The sequence below is a fragment of the Pecten maximus genome, chromosome 19 (genome assembly GCF_902652985.1).
Source record: "Pecten maximus chromosome 19, xPecMax1.1, whole genome shotgun sequence".
NCBI classification, from domain to species: Eukaryota; Metazoa; Mollusca; class Bivalvia; order Pectinida; family Pectinidae; genus Pecten; species Pecten maximus.
In genome coordinates, this window is record NC_047033.1 from 21337282 (window position 1) to 21354342 (window position 17061).

Here is a 17061-nt window from a genome sequence, read left to right on the forward strand (position 1 = left end):
TAATACCCACTAGTATGATTCTCACACAGTTAACAGACAGTTGAGTCTATAGTTACATGTTTATAAACAGTTAATACCCACCAGTATGATTCTCACACAGTTAACAGACAGTTGAGTCTATAGTTACATGTTTATAAACAGTTAATACCCACCAGTATGATTCTCACACAGTTAACAGACAGTTGAGTCTATAGTTACATGTTTATAAACAGTTAATACCCACCAGTATGATTCTCACACAGTTAACAGACAGTGAGTCTATAGTTACATGTTTATAAACAGTTAATACCCACCAGTATGATTCTCACACAGTTAACAGACAGTGAGTCTATAGTTACATGTTTATAAACAGTTAGTACCCACCAGTATGATTCTCACACAGTTAACAGACAGTGAGTCTATAGTTACATGTTTATAAACAGTTAATACCCACCAGTATGATTCTCACACAGTTAACAGACAGTTGAGTCTATAGTTACATGTTTATAAACAGTTAATACCCACCAGTATGATTCTCACACAGTTAACAGACAGTGAGTCTATAGTTACATGTTTATAAACAGTTAGTACCCACCAGTATGATTCTCACACAGTTAACAGACAGTGAGTCTATAGTTACATGTTTATAAACAGTTAATACCCACCAGTATGACTCTCACACAGTTAACAGACAGTTGAGTCTATAGTTACATGTTTATAAACAGTTAATACCCACCAGTATGATTCTCACACAGTTAACAGCATCTCTATCTCGACAACTGGCGGCCCAGTGAAGGGGGGTTTTCCCATCAATGTCAGGTATGCCTATATTAGAATCCTAGGAAATTCAATTGTAAAAGAATTTTAAAATCGCAGTAATAAACAAATATATGCATTGTACATCATAACAAAAGATACTAATTGAATACTATCAGTGTCTGCTTTTGAAATGTTGCTCACACCGGTTAAGAAATATGAACAGGCAACATAAGGTATATAAATACGGTATAAATGGTGTTTATTGGCCTATATTTACATTTGCTCCACATTTCCCCATTGAATTTCATTAAAAAAAGCAGGAACTTTTTTGTTGGTTCAGTTTTCAAAACTATTGAAAATGGTTAGGTAAAGTAAATGTAAGTATTGTACAGTGGTTCAAATGTTGTTATAGTTGATATGACAGCAAGAGGTGGGCAAATGCAGCATGGGGTTCCCATGTCATTTACTCACTAAACATCTTCATATCGACTATAACAACGTTAAAACCACTGCTCATTGTTTGAATAAACCACAGAACCCTTGCATGATAAATTAACAGAAAATATGCATAACTAATATAGAAATATATAAAACATATATATATATGTCAAGTAGTAATAACGACAGTACAGACAAGTAACATATATCTATTTCTAGTAATACGCATCCAACATTTGTTTGTTAGGATCCAGTACCTATATTGGTTTATACCGTCGCTATTACTTACTTGACCCTATATAAAACACACATATATATATATATATATAGTTTATATAATCAAATCTATAGGAGAGAAAACATTCCATAATTCAAAATTGAAGTTATCTCCCTTTACTTAAAGATATTTACTACAGAATGTAAAATCTTTATGTAATTAATTTGGAAACTACTCATATATGTTCAGCCTGATGTACAATCCATTTGACATATAAAAGATCAACAAAAGTTGTTGAAATTGCAAATAGAAATAGGAATGTAACAAACCTGTTTGATGAGCATTTTGATATGTTCCATGTTACCATAGGAAGCCGCCCAATGAAGTGCGGTTCTCTAGAAACAGAAGACAAACTAAATGTTACCAATATAACTTCTTCAGATCCTTTCACCTATTCTGACACTAATAATGTGCCTTTCATGGTTTCTAGAACTTTAATATAAATGAAGTCGACCATGTACAAAAATTATGCTGTAAGAGAAAATATCAATCTATGGCTAAACTCTTACAATCTTCACAAGCTCTTCAAAATTAAGCATATTTATTATTTATTGTTATTTTATCTGTAATATTTACATCAATATGGACTATTTTCTCAGAAATTTCCATCTGTTACCTTATTTTTATCTTGGTTATCCAGTTCCCCGGGTGACAGTTGCCGTAACAACAGCGCCATACATTTTGCTGATTTATGTCGCGTACATAAATGTAGGGCTGTTTGTCCCTCACTGTCTTTCTCGCGACAGTCAGCACCTTTGGACAGCAGTAACTTCAGCAACCGAAAATTGCCCTTAGTAAAAACAAAGCAGGAAGCTTAAATGGCAATCTATTTATATATATAGCTTCAAAATTAACTATAAGTCATTGATGACTGATAACTTATTATACGGCTTCAAGGTTGACCACAAGTCACTGATAATTCATATACAGACAATGAAATACAAGTAGCTTTTGTTAGCAATTCTAAATGGCGTCACTTAATAAATTCACCAAGATTTCATCCATTCAACCATCCTTGATCTTTATAGGGACATAGCTTGGTCTCCACGTCCTCCTAGTCAGTATGTACATTATTACCTTGTGGTCAGTATACTGTGTACATTATTACCTTGTGGTCAGTATACTGTGTACATTATTACCTTGTGGTCAGTATACTGTGTACATTAATACCCTGTGGTCAGTATACTATGTACATTATTACCTTGTGGTCAGTATGTACATTATTACCTTGTGGTCAGTATACCGTGTACATTATTACCTTGTGGGCAGTATGTACATTATTACCTTGTGGTCAGTATACTGTGTACATTATTACCTTGTGGTCAGTATACCGTGTACATTATTACCTTGTGGTCAGTATACTGTGTACATTATTACCTTGTGGTCAGTATACTGTGTACATTATTACCTTGTGGTCAGTATACTATGTACATTATTACCTTGTGGTCAGTATACTGTGTACATTATAACCTTGTGGTCAGTATACTATGTACATTATTACCTTGTGGTCAGTATACTGTGTACATTAATACCTTGTGGGCAGTATGTACATTATTACCTTGTGATCAGTATACCGTGTACATTATTACCTTGTGGTCAGTATACTGTGTACATTATTACCTTGTGGTCAGTATACTGTGTACATTATTACCTTGTGGTCAGTATACTATGTACATTATTACCTTGTGGTCAGTATACTGTGTACATTATTACCTTGTTGTCAGTGTACTGTGTACATTTTTACCTTGTGGTCAGTATGTACATTATAAGCTTGTGGTCAGTATACTATGTACATTATTACCTTGTGGTCAGTATACTGTGTACATTATTACCTTGTGGTCAGTATACTGTGTACATTATTACCTTGCGGTCAGTATACTGTGTACATTATTACCTTGTGGTCAGTATACTGTATACATTATTACCTTGTGGGCAGTATGTACATTATTACCTTGTGGGCAGTATACTGTGTACATTATAACCTTGTGGTCAGTATACTGTGTACATTATTACCTTGTGGTCAGTATACTATGTACATTATTACCTTGTGGTCAGTATACTGTGTACATTATTACCTTGTGGTCAGTATACTGTGTACATTATAACCTTGTGGTGACTGGTCAGTATACTGTGTACATTATTACCTTGTGGTCAGTATGTACATTATTACCTTGTGGTCAGTATACTGTGTACATTATTACCTTGTGGTCAGTATACTATGTACATTATTACCTTGTGGTCAGTATACTATGTACATTATTACCTTGTGGTCAGTATACTGTGTACATTATTACCTTGTGGTGACTGGTCAGTATACTGTGTACATTATTACCTTGTGGTCAGTATACTGTGTACATTATTACCTTGTGGTGACTGGTCAGTATACTATGTACATAATTACCTTGTGGTCAGTTTACTGTGTACATTATTACCTTGTGGTGACTGGTCAGTATACTGTGTACATTATTACCTTGTGGTCAGTATGTACATTATTACCTTGTGGTCGTATACTGTGTACATTAATACCTTGTGGCCAGTATACTGTGTACATAATTACCTTGCGGTCAGTATACTGTGTACATTATAACCTTGTGGTGACTGGTCAGTATACTGTGTACATTATTACCTTGTGGTCAGTATACTGTGTACATTATTACCTTGTGGTGACTGGTCAGTATACTGTGTACATTATTACCTTGTGGTCAGTATGTACATTATTACCTTGTGGTCGTATACTGTGTACATTATTACCTTGTGGTCAGTATACTGTGTACATTATTACCTTGTGGTGACTGGTCAGTATACTGTGTACATTATTACCTTGTGGTCAGTATGTACATTATTACCTTGTGGTCGTATACTGTGTACATTAATACCTTGTGGCCAGTATACTGTGTACATTATTACCTTGCGGTCAGTATACTATGTACATTATTACCTTGTGGTGACTGGTCAGTATACTATGTACATAATTACCTTGTGGTCAGTTTACTGTGTACATTATTACCTTGTGGTGACTGGTCAGTATACTGTGTACATTATTACCTTGTGGTCAGTATGTACATTATTACCTTGTGGCCAGTATACTGTGTACATTATTACCTTGCGGTCAGTATACTATGTACATTATTACCTTGTGGGCAGTATGTACATTATTACCTTGTGGGCAGTATACTATGTACATTATTACCTTGTGGGCAGTATGTACATTATTACCTTGTGGGCAGTATGTACATTATTACCTTGTGCGCAGTATGTACATTATTACCTTGTGGTCAGTATGTACATTATTACCTAGTGGTCAATATACTGTGTACATTATTACCTTGTGGTCAGTATGTACATTATTACCTAGTGGTCAGTATACTGTGTACATTATTACCTTGTGGGCAGCCCAGTGTAAGGCAGCACGTCCCCCTTTATCCTTTTTGTTGACTTGAGCACCAGCCTTAAGGAGGAGTTCCGCACAGTCCAGTCGGTCAGCCAGGATACAGAACATAAGTGGTGTCCGCCCGAACTGGTCACCCGTGTCAATGTCAGACGCGTTCGCTGTTTTCAATGAAATATTCACTTTACAAAATGAAAGTTACCAGATACCAGTAGGAACTATGTATCAATGAATTTATATTTTTCAGTTTTTTGTCAAACCGATAGGAGCTTAGTACCATTAAATTCTAAGAAAGCACAACTGATTTAAAATTTTAAAATAACACAAAGTACTGACTATTCCAAGAATTAACAAATTGAAATCTTTACTTAGGAAACCATAATTAAACATCACCAAGACAATTCAACAAATTACAGTCCCACAGCGGACATGAAAGTATAAACAAAGAATGCACAGATAATTTGTGATAATCAAGATGAATCCATACCCCAAGCATGAAGTTCCAGTGACAAGAATAAGTTAGGAAATTGAGACCAAACTTTTTTTTCATGTTGGCCATAGGTCAAAATGTAGGTCAGAGTGACCTTCTTTTGTTAAATGCCACACCACTTCACTAAGGTGAACCATAATTATAATCACAACCCACTCTTTCAGTTTTCAGGGATTCTCCTACAATTTTTTTTACTGGATTCAGGGTCCACTGAATTTCTACGCAACAAAATGTGACATTGGGAAAAACAAAAAATAGCGAAATTCATATAAATTTCAGTTTTTTTTATGAATATTGCCTTTATATTATTTAATTTTGTTATCTGTCACTGGTTTTTTTTTCATTTTTTAAAATTGCCTTAATATAGGTCTTTGTATATAAAGCATACGTAATCATTCAAAAGTGACTAGTGACTTCAAAATTGGGAATTTTATGTGGCAAATTGTGAGTTTCAACAAGAAGTTTTTAGGGGAATGGGTCCATTTAACGGACCCTGTTTTTATTGTAGGAAAATCCCTGGCCTTGGACAATAGATATATATATATATATATCATATATAACAGGATCTATAAATTATAAGTATGATCTATACATCTCAGACCAGGAACTTTACTTACAGATAATAAGTCTTGCGAGGAAGGGTTTGTCGCCATTGACAGCCGCTGCATGCATCTGTGTGACATGCTCCAGCTGCTGGGAGATGCCTTCATCTGTGGTACTGAAGGCACCACTGGGCATGTCGCCCTGAAACAGGAAGTACATACACATATATACGACTGGCCTGTAATTTAGTAAATTACTTACATACCAGAACATATAGTCATCAAGATCCCTGTCCATGAAAATATTGTATTACATGAAATTAAAGTGGGTACCATGCATAAAAACATGAAACACATGACATATCATTTAGAATCATTACATGTATTTGTGTTCAGACATAAAGTTCCTGTGAAAGTAATCAACATAATTAGTAACAAGTCCACCAAGCAAGTTTCATCAAAATCTTATCATTCCTTCAAAAGGTATTTTGTGGAAAGCAATCAGCCAATCAGATCACAGCAGCCTCATTAGATATGCGCAGAATATGATGATAATCAAACTTGAGGTTTAGGTAATAAGTCTACCAAGCAAGTTTCATCGAAATCTGATCATTCCTTCAAAAGATATCGTACGGAAAGCAATCAGCCAATTAGATCACAGCAGCCTCATTAGATATGCGCGGAATATGATGATAATCAAACTTGAGGTTTAGGTAATAAGTCTACCAAGCAAGTTTCATCGAAATCTGATTATTCCTTCAAAAGATATCATGCTGAAAGCGAATTCGGACAGACGGAAGGATGGACAGAACTCATTTGTATATTCCCTGCCAACTTCGTTGGGCAGGGGATAATATGACAGTCTCTATCCATCTACATCTAATCTTTACTCTGATGTTAAGATTTTCAGCTTAATTAATTTCTCACAATATAATGTACACATTGTCAAAAACCAGCAAGACATCAAGGGCTATCAAGCATGTCACATTTTTATATTAAATTCATTTTTAATTTCAAGTGATCAAACTACATGTATATACTAATACATCTGAAGCAAATTTATCATTAGTTAAGTAGCTATTTAAATCATTAAATAGTTTTTGAAAAGCTCTAAAACACAACAAAGGTTGTAATTCTTTCAAATAATATTTAATACAAACTCAGGAAAGCATAAGTCAATGCTATATCAAATTCTACTATAATCCTAAAAATTTCAATTGAAAACTGTGAGAGTAGATCTTAATTTTGTTACAATATCAAAATGCTGAAAATTCAAAAACATACAGTTTAACATGTATGTCTTTTGATAGATATAGGTGTGCATGTATAAATATACCAAATATGATACTAAACAAAGACTTCTAATTATGTGAACGTGAAACTGGGCATGAAAATGTATCAATTTGTGGTTAAAATTGTGGTAAGAAAAATATTTTATTTTGATTTTATTATATAAAGTCATAAATCTTATTTTTTATGTAATTCTTACACTGCCGGAGTGTCAAAGGCATTATAAATGTGATTTTAAACGGCAGGAATGTTGATAATTCAAAGAGTTTATATTTTTTATTGCATATTGAACAAGCACTACTCAGTAGTGTATCAATTATCACTAGGAAATCTATGATAAATTATTCACAGGTAGATACAGGTCATCAATTACAGGTAACTAATCTAATCTACCTGAATACCTGTACACAGGTATGTTCATTAGATTAGAGAATATAGGCGGGTAAATAAAACTCTTGAATACACACTGTATGTATAAGTGGTTGTCAGGTATAGGGTCTCTGTGTCTAAAGTAGCACACACCTGCGAGGGTCACTCGTCTATGTATATTTTAAAGTTTATATGTAATACAATTGTAAAGTATGTAAACCCAATAACTCATAAAGGTGTGCAAGACTGCCCTGAAAAACATCTTAAACATGCAATATTTAAATATGGTAGATGTTTCTGGGAAGGATGTATACTCCAGAAAATACTAGCTGCTTTAATATCTACTTAACTTTGGAGAATTTTACATTTCACTTTTGGTAGAGTTAGTCTAGCATACCAGGGTTCTTGGGTTCAACTCCCATGTGGGGCATCAACAAATGAAATGAATTATTTTACTGTTACATATAAATGTATGCCCAGTAAACTATGACTATATATACACAAAAAGAGTAGCATTATTTGTCCCGGACAACTTCATGGTGAGGTAATTAAAATTACTGTAATTAATTGACATACAACTGACAACAAAAGTTGTATTTTTTTAACAATAAATCATTTTGTATCTGAATGAAAATTATTGTACTTTATCAAAAGGCTTTCAGTATATGTTACGGACATCTATGAAATACAGTTGAAGATACAGTTGATAAATCACAGACTCAGTTGTATATTTAAGTGTGAAGATGTTTGTATGATGTATCACAGATTTAGATGTATATTAAGTCTGAAGAATTACATCAGGTGAACGAAATATTTCCCTCTGTTTGTGGTCTTGAGATTAATTGACATTCCTTAACATTAGATACAATATACAGTGTAATATATATCAGCATTAATTACATACCTGGGAGTCTCCCTAACATTTAAGATACAATATACAGTGTAATATATATCAGCATTTATACAGTGTAATATATATCAGCATTAATAACATACCTGGGAGTCTCCCTAACATTAGATACAATATACAGTGTAATATATATCAGCATTAATTACATACCTGGGAGTCTCCCTAACATTAGATACAATATACAGTGTAATATATATCAGCATTAATTACATACCTGGGAGTCTCCCTAACATTAGATACAGTATACAGTGTAATATATATCAGCATTAATTACATACCTGGGAGTCTCCCTAACATTAGATACAATATACAGTGTAATATATATCAGCATTAATTACATACCTGGGAGTCTGTTTGGCCATTAGGCCCAGATACTGTTGTCATCTCATTTCCTGAAATCTGCAAAGAAACAGAGAAACAAAATTATTTCTCAAAATCAGACTGAATTCTGTCAACTCCATGACAAGACTTTTAAACAATTAAACACATAATTGATTTAGTAAAGTATAAGTGTTAAGTGTATAGTGACAGGACATCTGTAGAATCATCACCAATTGTTGGAAACCCTCTCCATTGTATTTAGCCAATAGCACAGGGACTTAGCCCAAATTTCTAACTCATGTTCCATATATATATGTATAACTATATCATATATAAACTTTATTTATTTTACAACAATTGTTAACAAGTTATATCAACTAAGATGAACTTATAATTATATTAATCACACTTGTTGTCCCAGATGGAAGCGTGCGAGGGGCCTTACTATCGGAGGAAATCGGTATACGTGGAAAGCCTTATGTGGTCGGGCAGGTAATCCCATACCTTTTCACGTCCAATTGGGGAATCGAACTCCGACCGCCTTGGTATCGGACAATAACCTTATCCAGAATTTGCGTATACATGTATATTAATGAGACATGTTAACAATTGATATCATCATTTTTATATTATAACACAGGAGTAGGGGCTAATTTTTTTTTTCATAAATTCTAACCAGGAGAAGACACTTATGACACAATCTTTTAAGTATTAATGTACAGAAACCCTCCATGTATTAAAGTACCGTATATATGTGAGTGACATTTTTCAGAAACAGTTACACAAGCATACCGTATTTGACCTAATAAGGGCGCAGGGCGCGGGTAATTGACAGTGGGGGCGCCCTTATTAAGATTAGTTATTCTGAAGTTTTATGAAACAGACTATACCTTATAGCAGAATACCCAAGGTTGTGGAAACGGTAAAATATTCAGTCATAAAAATATTCCAGATGAAGATATCTATTCATTATATATTAAGCTTAAACATGACTTGAATACTCCTGTAAACTTGTAAACCATGCCAGCTGATCTTTAGACCAGAGAACGTGTGTTCCACCATTTATGTTCAAATGGAACTCTTTTGTGTTCTATTTATAGAAACAGGTGATTTCCCAGATCATATCAGACATCGTTTTCTTTGACCTAATAATTGATTTACAATGTATTTTACTAGCTTTCTGTTCTGAACAAAAGTTATTTATCAACAAGAATGAAGTCTTTACTTTATCTTCAAATAAAGATGGTAAGTTATTATTTGTATGTGTGTTTAGTTTTGGGTGCTCTTTGCACTGACATGTCATCTGTAGCCTGTAGGAATACACAAAATGTGTCGAAAACATGTGTTCCAGTTACTTAATTTGCTGAAGAAAATTGAACACATAAAGTAGCAAAATATTTCACATGAATTATTACTTTTGAACACCATTTTGACACTCAGTCAAAGATTTATTTCCTTGAAAAAAGGTAGGGGCGCCCTTATTAGGGCAGGCGCCCTTATTAGGTCAAATACGGTACATTGTATACAAAATAACTCTCTAAAGGGTTTCTGTGAAAATACAAAAATTTATCAATATCTTCTGAACAAAGAGGGATCTGTCTTTATCTAAAACAAACATACACCACGATACAGTTTAAACTGGACATTTTTATTGAATTTCCTTAGGTCAGTAATCCTCCTATATACTTATACACAGGTGAGTACATACATGTACTACTTGTTTTCCATATATCTGGGGATATCGGAAATGACAAATTTAGAAATTTACTGAAAGATCAAAATATAAGGAAATAAGTACCAGCGATTACAACAACAAAAATTTAACAGTCTGTTGTTTTTATCTATGAAAACAAACAGTTTCATCAGCTTTTCGTGAAACCATGTGAATTAACAAGTCCATATTATCACTATCAGAGCACTAAGCCCTTCTATTTATAAATGTAAATGGTCAAGCTGTTTGATGTGTGATAATCAATTGTAAAACCAATTTCGGTCTGGACCTCATGGTATATATATATAATCCATAAACCTTTCACACTGTTATATACTTCGATAATAAACCACTGTAAATTTAGTTATAAGCCCACCTTTATATATAGCTATAATTGGTAGTAACGCAAGCAAGTACTATTTACAGGATAAATATGGTATTTATATTTAGTTTCTAGACTAGCATTGAAGTATACTGTACATGTATCTATAGTCAGAATAAGGCATATGTCAAAATGGCCCTAGACTAACATTAAATATCAAGTTTTCATCTTTAAAGGAAAGTTGTGGATCTTTCAAACCATCACTGTAATGAAAATCTTGGTTGGATTATTACCTATTGAGGACTTGCAGCCTGATAAATACAGTTATATAATATATACATTGGTATATTAATCAACAATCAAAGTGAATACACATTGTGCAACTGCCATAAGACAAATATTGATTTTCGGAGCATATATATATTGTTGAATTTGTATACGAATACCATAAATTGTCAAAATGTAATTCAATTACTTAAGTAATGCTGCAAAAATTTTAATAACAAACAAATTTGTTTAAAAGTAATTTAAAGACAATAATTACAGGTATGACAGCTTCTTCGTAAGTATGTTGATACGACTTGTGTATTCTCCATCGTAGACAGCAGATACACATCAGATGGGACATCATAACATAACCAAGGTTAAAGGTCAATACAGACCACCCTTGACCTCAAACGTAACCCTCAATCAACTTGAGAATGTAAGAATGTTACTTCACCATTTATGTTATCTACATCTGATGAAATGTCAACTTTTCCAAATTTCATCTTCTGAGATTGTGATTTTTTATGCTTGGATTTATCTTTGGGAATTTAATGCAATAAAATGACTTAAATAGCATTAAAGACATAATCTTATGGAAGCATTGATGCTTTAACAGACTGACTGTCAGGTAAATCAGAAGACAAGTGATGTCAGTACTAAGACAGCACATTCAGATATCTTGGTAATATAAAACTTCTATGGTGTATTTTTCCACATGTTTTGTCCCAGTAACTGCAAGTCTCCATCATGGTTCTGACTCAAAGAATTCCGAAACCCAGCAGGGTGATTCACATAAGTTTGACTTTCCACTAAATTTAGCATGGAGTTATTTCCGAAACATTCTGAAAATGTGAAGTACCCTAGCCCACACAGACCCACAACAAACTTCATCCTTCTACTTCCTGTAGCTCAGCACCAAAATTCCCAAAATTTCTTACAGAAAAAAATCATTATATTCAAGAATAAATATGTTAAAAATTAGATCATATCTGACAAATCTTTTGATATTAAATAGCTACATCCCTATTGTATCAATCTCTACCAAATAAGAATGTTATCTAAAGGAAAAATTAAATATAGTCTGTTCCATTTTACTAGTTCCTCTAAAATTACCAATAACTGGGAATAGTCTGAGAGCTTTTCTGATATACATCATACTGTTGCATCTGCTGAGCAGCCCCTATGCTATATATAGAAATTTGGCTATAGGAACAATCTGCTACTATTTATCAGGCATAGTCAGCTTAATGTAAGCTTTAGAACAAATTCTTATTGCTGACTTTCATTTAAAATCAAGAATAAAATAAGTAGGAAAATGTTGACAAGTGTATTTGAAATACTGTTTTGATGATGTGGCAAGGAGGGGTTGGGGTACTGTGTTTATCCTCCAATAAGCCCCCTCCACAAGTGTAAAAGTTTAGTATTGTATTTATCCTCAATTAAGCCCCCTCCCCTTGTGTAAAAGTTTCATACTGTATATCCTCAAATAAGCCCCCTCCATTAGTGTAAAAGTTTAGTACTGTATTTATCCTCCATTAAGCCCCCTCCCCTAGTGTAAAAGTTTAGTACTGTATTTATCCTCCATTAAGCCCCCTCCCCTAGTGTAAAAGTTTAGTATTCTATTTATCCTCAAATAAGCCCCCTCCATTAGTGTAAAAGTTTAGTACTGTATTTATCCTCAAATAAGCCCCCTCCATTAGTGTAAAAGTTTAGTACTGTATTTATCCTCAAATAAGCCCCCTCCATTAGTGTAAAAGTTTAGTACTGTATTTATCCTCAAATAAGCCCCCTCCCCTAGTGTAAAAGTTTAGTACTGTATTTATCCTCAAATAAGCCCCCTCCCCTAGTGTAAAAGTTTAGTACTGTATTTATCCTCAAATAAGCCCCCTCCCCTAGTGTAAAAGTTTAGTACTGTATTTATCCTCAAATAAGCCCCCTCCCCTAGTGTAAAAGTTTAGTACCTGAGGGGTCATGTCGCAGGTGTTCTAACCAAGTGAGCTATAATGGCAGCCCCTTTGATAACGAGCACACAAGGAATGAAGGGATGGCGGTACAAAGGGGGGGGGGGGGGGGGTAAAGGGGGGAAATATATGGGATTTTGTTCTGATCTGATAATTAAGACTTAAGATTGATATGAAGACAGGGGACATGGAGTTTACTATAAGTTAAAATATCATTGTAAGGGTACATCTGTGACAGGAGTAAGAGAGAAGGGGTTTGTACTGTGGTAAATAGAAGTTTTCAGTCTCTAATTATATAAGATGTTATTGCAAACATTTACTGAACAGTAAACCAATTATTAACATTAGTATGGAACAGATGTGTCCACATGCTTAAAAGTACACCATAAATTACTAAAAACTTTCATTACAAAAAATAAAATATTACACACTAATATCATAAAACTTGATATATAAATTTTGCTTTTATATGATGTACATTTGAATGCAATACCTCTAATGTAAATTCCCTGATCTATGCACAATGTTGTCATTTCAGTAATTAATATCATAAACAGCTATTATTGTCATTTATATTTAATAAGGGATTATCAGCAGTATTATAACATTCCTCCAAGTTCATTGGCTCACAGCTCTTTATCACTTTTTAAAAACACAAAATAGTGTTTTACAATTTCTCTAAAGTGTTGTAAGCTTATAATTAAGAGCTTAAAGTAAAATTCGACTTGAAGAATTAAGAAAGACGAGAAATTATGTGATAATGAAGTGATTTAAAACTCAATGAATAAACAATAAAAAAATGAGAAAGTTATTTATATTCCATGTTTGCTTTATTATCATGTTTTTTAGAACATTTAAAGCTTTACCATGTAACAATTCAACCATTCCCATCAGAAGATATGACACGTTCACAACACAGGACTTTAGGTATATAATAAAAACACTATTAAATACCCTGAATTAACTTATATCCTCTTATTAAACAGTTAGAAAAGGTGAATTATTACTGACGTTAAATACTTAGTCAGGCCACAAATTCACTTATTGAATTGGGAATATCCTTATATAGGTTAACAGAGTAAGATATGGTAATTCATGTAGCCGGATATATCTTGGTGGATGTTTTGTATTCTAGATATCAAATTAGAAATCATATGCCATGCCCAGGTGCACATATGCAGGATTCACAAAATACTAATAATGATACTTTTTCTTATTATCCAGTGTTTGGAAGAGTATTAACGGCTTTCCTTTGAACATGCTAGATATTTCAGAAGTACATGTATAATGTTATTCACGAGTCTGAAGCATGGGTAAATATTATGGTTCATACATTATACAATGGGAATACCATTAAAGTTTCTAGTCAGTAAATTATACATACACAATCCTTGATATTCTAGGGGTTATAATCACAACAATCTCTACATCATAACCCCCGGAGTATCCCATCCTCGATACTCCAGGGTCTACATTATAACCCCCGGAGTATCCCATCCTCGATACCCCAGGGGTTATAATCACAACACTTTCTACATTATAACCCCGGAGTATCCCGTCCTCGATACTCCAGCACTCTCAACATCTCTACATTATAACCCTCGGAGTATCCCATCCTCGATACTCCAGGGTCTACATTATAACCCCCGGAGTATCCCATCCTCGATACTCCAGGGGTTATAATCACAACACTTTCTACATTATAACCCCCGGAGTATCCCGTCCTCGATACTCCAGGGGTTATAATCACAATGATCTCTACATCATAACCCCCAGAGTATCCCATCCTCGATATCGATACTCCAGGGTTTATAATCACAACAATCTCTACATCATAACCCCCGTAGTATCCCATCCTCGATATCGATACTCCAGGGGTTATAATCACAACAATCTCTATATTATAACCCCCGGAGTATCCCGTCCTCGATACTCCAGGGTTTATAATCACAACAATCTCTACATCATAACCCCCGGAGTATCCTGTCCTCGATATCGATACTCCAGGGGTTATAATTATAACACTTTGTACATTAAATATAAGCTCTAGATTATGGTGGATGAATATAGACACATAACTTCAAATTACATTAATTTTAGAAATTATCTAATACAACCTATATAGTATTTGCATATAAGATTTTTTTTTTGTCTTTGGACACACTTGTATGTGCTGCCATAGATCAATATTACAAAACAGTATTATACAGTATTATAATACATGGCAGACAATGGTACTGAATACATTTTAGCATAAAAATAATCATATTAACTGCTATCTCAATGTAGATATCAATAAGGGTTTATCACAATTATAATATACAGGGTATTATGTGCTCCGAGATAAATAAATCACTTAAGAAAATTGAATCAACTGAGTTCTATTCTTCAACTTATAAACAAAAGGATGGAGTCTGGATCCTTCCGTCTGTCAAAGACTCAGAATCATGTTGATGCCATCTCATATATTTTGTTACCATTGTTACTGTATCAAATTGTATATACAAGTGTAATTTCTATATTTCAATTTGCTTGCCATTGTCACTATATAACCTTACCAAACAAAATAAAAAGATATCAGATCATAATTATCATAAAATTCCCATTGGTATTAAACTACCTTCTGTGGAAAGTCATGTTCCGAAAATTCCTGGATTTAAGATTGCAGACACATTAACTTTACTGCACTAATGCATGTTATTCAATTTGTCTCTAAAACTGTGATAATTATAGGATCATAACTTTCCACAGAGAGTATTTTAAAGCTTAAATACATGTATGTATTTATAATCATGACACTTTCAATGAAATTTCACTTGCATCCCAAACAAAACTAGTTTCCAATGCTCAAAATGTGTAAATGTAGAAATAAATGAATAAGAAACTCATACATTTGTGTAAAATAAACCAAACACGGCTACATATGTATTATTGAATTGGGTTCAAATTGAATTCTTACCTTTCTATCTTTACATGAATAAACTGGCTTTGAGATAACGATGACTGATAAGAATTTGGAAATGATTTATATTTAGAAATGTAAATAGGCCTATATCATAGAATTTCACGTTGACATAATCTACTAGAAATTAGATACTTTTCACATACTACACAATAACACGAGTAGAAGTGGCAGAAATGTTGACTCCTGTTTATCCTGCTAAGGCCATTTCATATCGATTTTATCTCTGTACAATATACCCCTACACTACAGGTTTCAGTTTGTTTATGTAAGGAAATTCTCGTGATAAAACTGCATTATGTGACATAACATGTTTTTAATGGTCTTACCTTTGAATCTGTGTGATTCTTTTCCCCCATGAAACACACTATCGCATGTATACACTCACTCTGAGGTCATACACGACTTCACAATTATAAATGTCAAAAAATCCGCCATGCGTTGGCCGCCATATTGTTGTCATACAGAAACCATGGAGTGTGATAAAAGGGCCTTTTTGATTGGTGCATATATCAAATACGTCACGGGCACCTGTTTGATACGGTGGTAAATTCAATCAGCCTGTTGTAAATTATGAACGTAATGAACACTCACGCGTACTTGATTTACTTAGCTTATTGTCAAATACCAAAACGCGTACTTATGTCATGACTATTATAGTACATGTGTAAATTTCATTTTATCTAATATTTTCTCTAATACTTGATAATAATAACAGAGACATATACATGTATAGATATAGACGTCTCTGATAATTAATATATTTATACTTTAAGTTGCATTACGGACTTCATAATTATCTATATTTAAGTCTATGAATACTCGGTGGAATCCACACGGAATATTTTTAAAAAATAAAAGAAATAAACACAGTTTTTATCATAGCTGATTGCTTCTGTGTACACATTTTCATGTGTCTCTAATGTCTATATTGTAATTTTTTTTTTTTTTTTTTTTTTTTTTAAGTTTAGGAAGTAGTGTAAATGTTTATAAGAAAATATAGTTATAAGTTAATTAAAAGCTTAGCTTATTAGGGACCATATCGGAGATACGGGTACTCCATAATAATTATTTT

General features: G+C 33.4%; 1 protein-coding gene across 1 annotated transcript in view; it reads right to left on the reverse strand.

Moving 5' to 3' along the window:
• Positions 1–16458, reverse strand: part of LOC117317269 (inversin-like) — a 70085-nt gene extending 53627 nt beyond the window's left edge. The window contains 7 exon segments of the mRNA XM_033872011.1: positions 716–817; positions 1723–1788; positions 2070–2243; positions 4836–5002; positions 5949–6075; positions 8785–8841; positions 16316–16458. Of these exon segments, the coding sequence (XP_033727902.1) occupies positions 716–817; positions 1723–1788; positions 2070–2243; positions 4836–5002; positions 5949–6075; positions 8785–8841; positions 16316–16345 (723 nt within the window). The 5' untranslated portion in view covers positions 16346–16458.
• Positions 16459–17061: the final 603 nt, after the last annotated feature.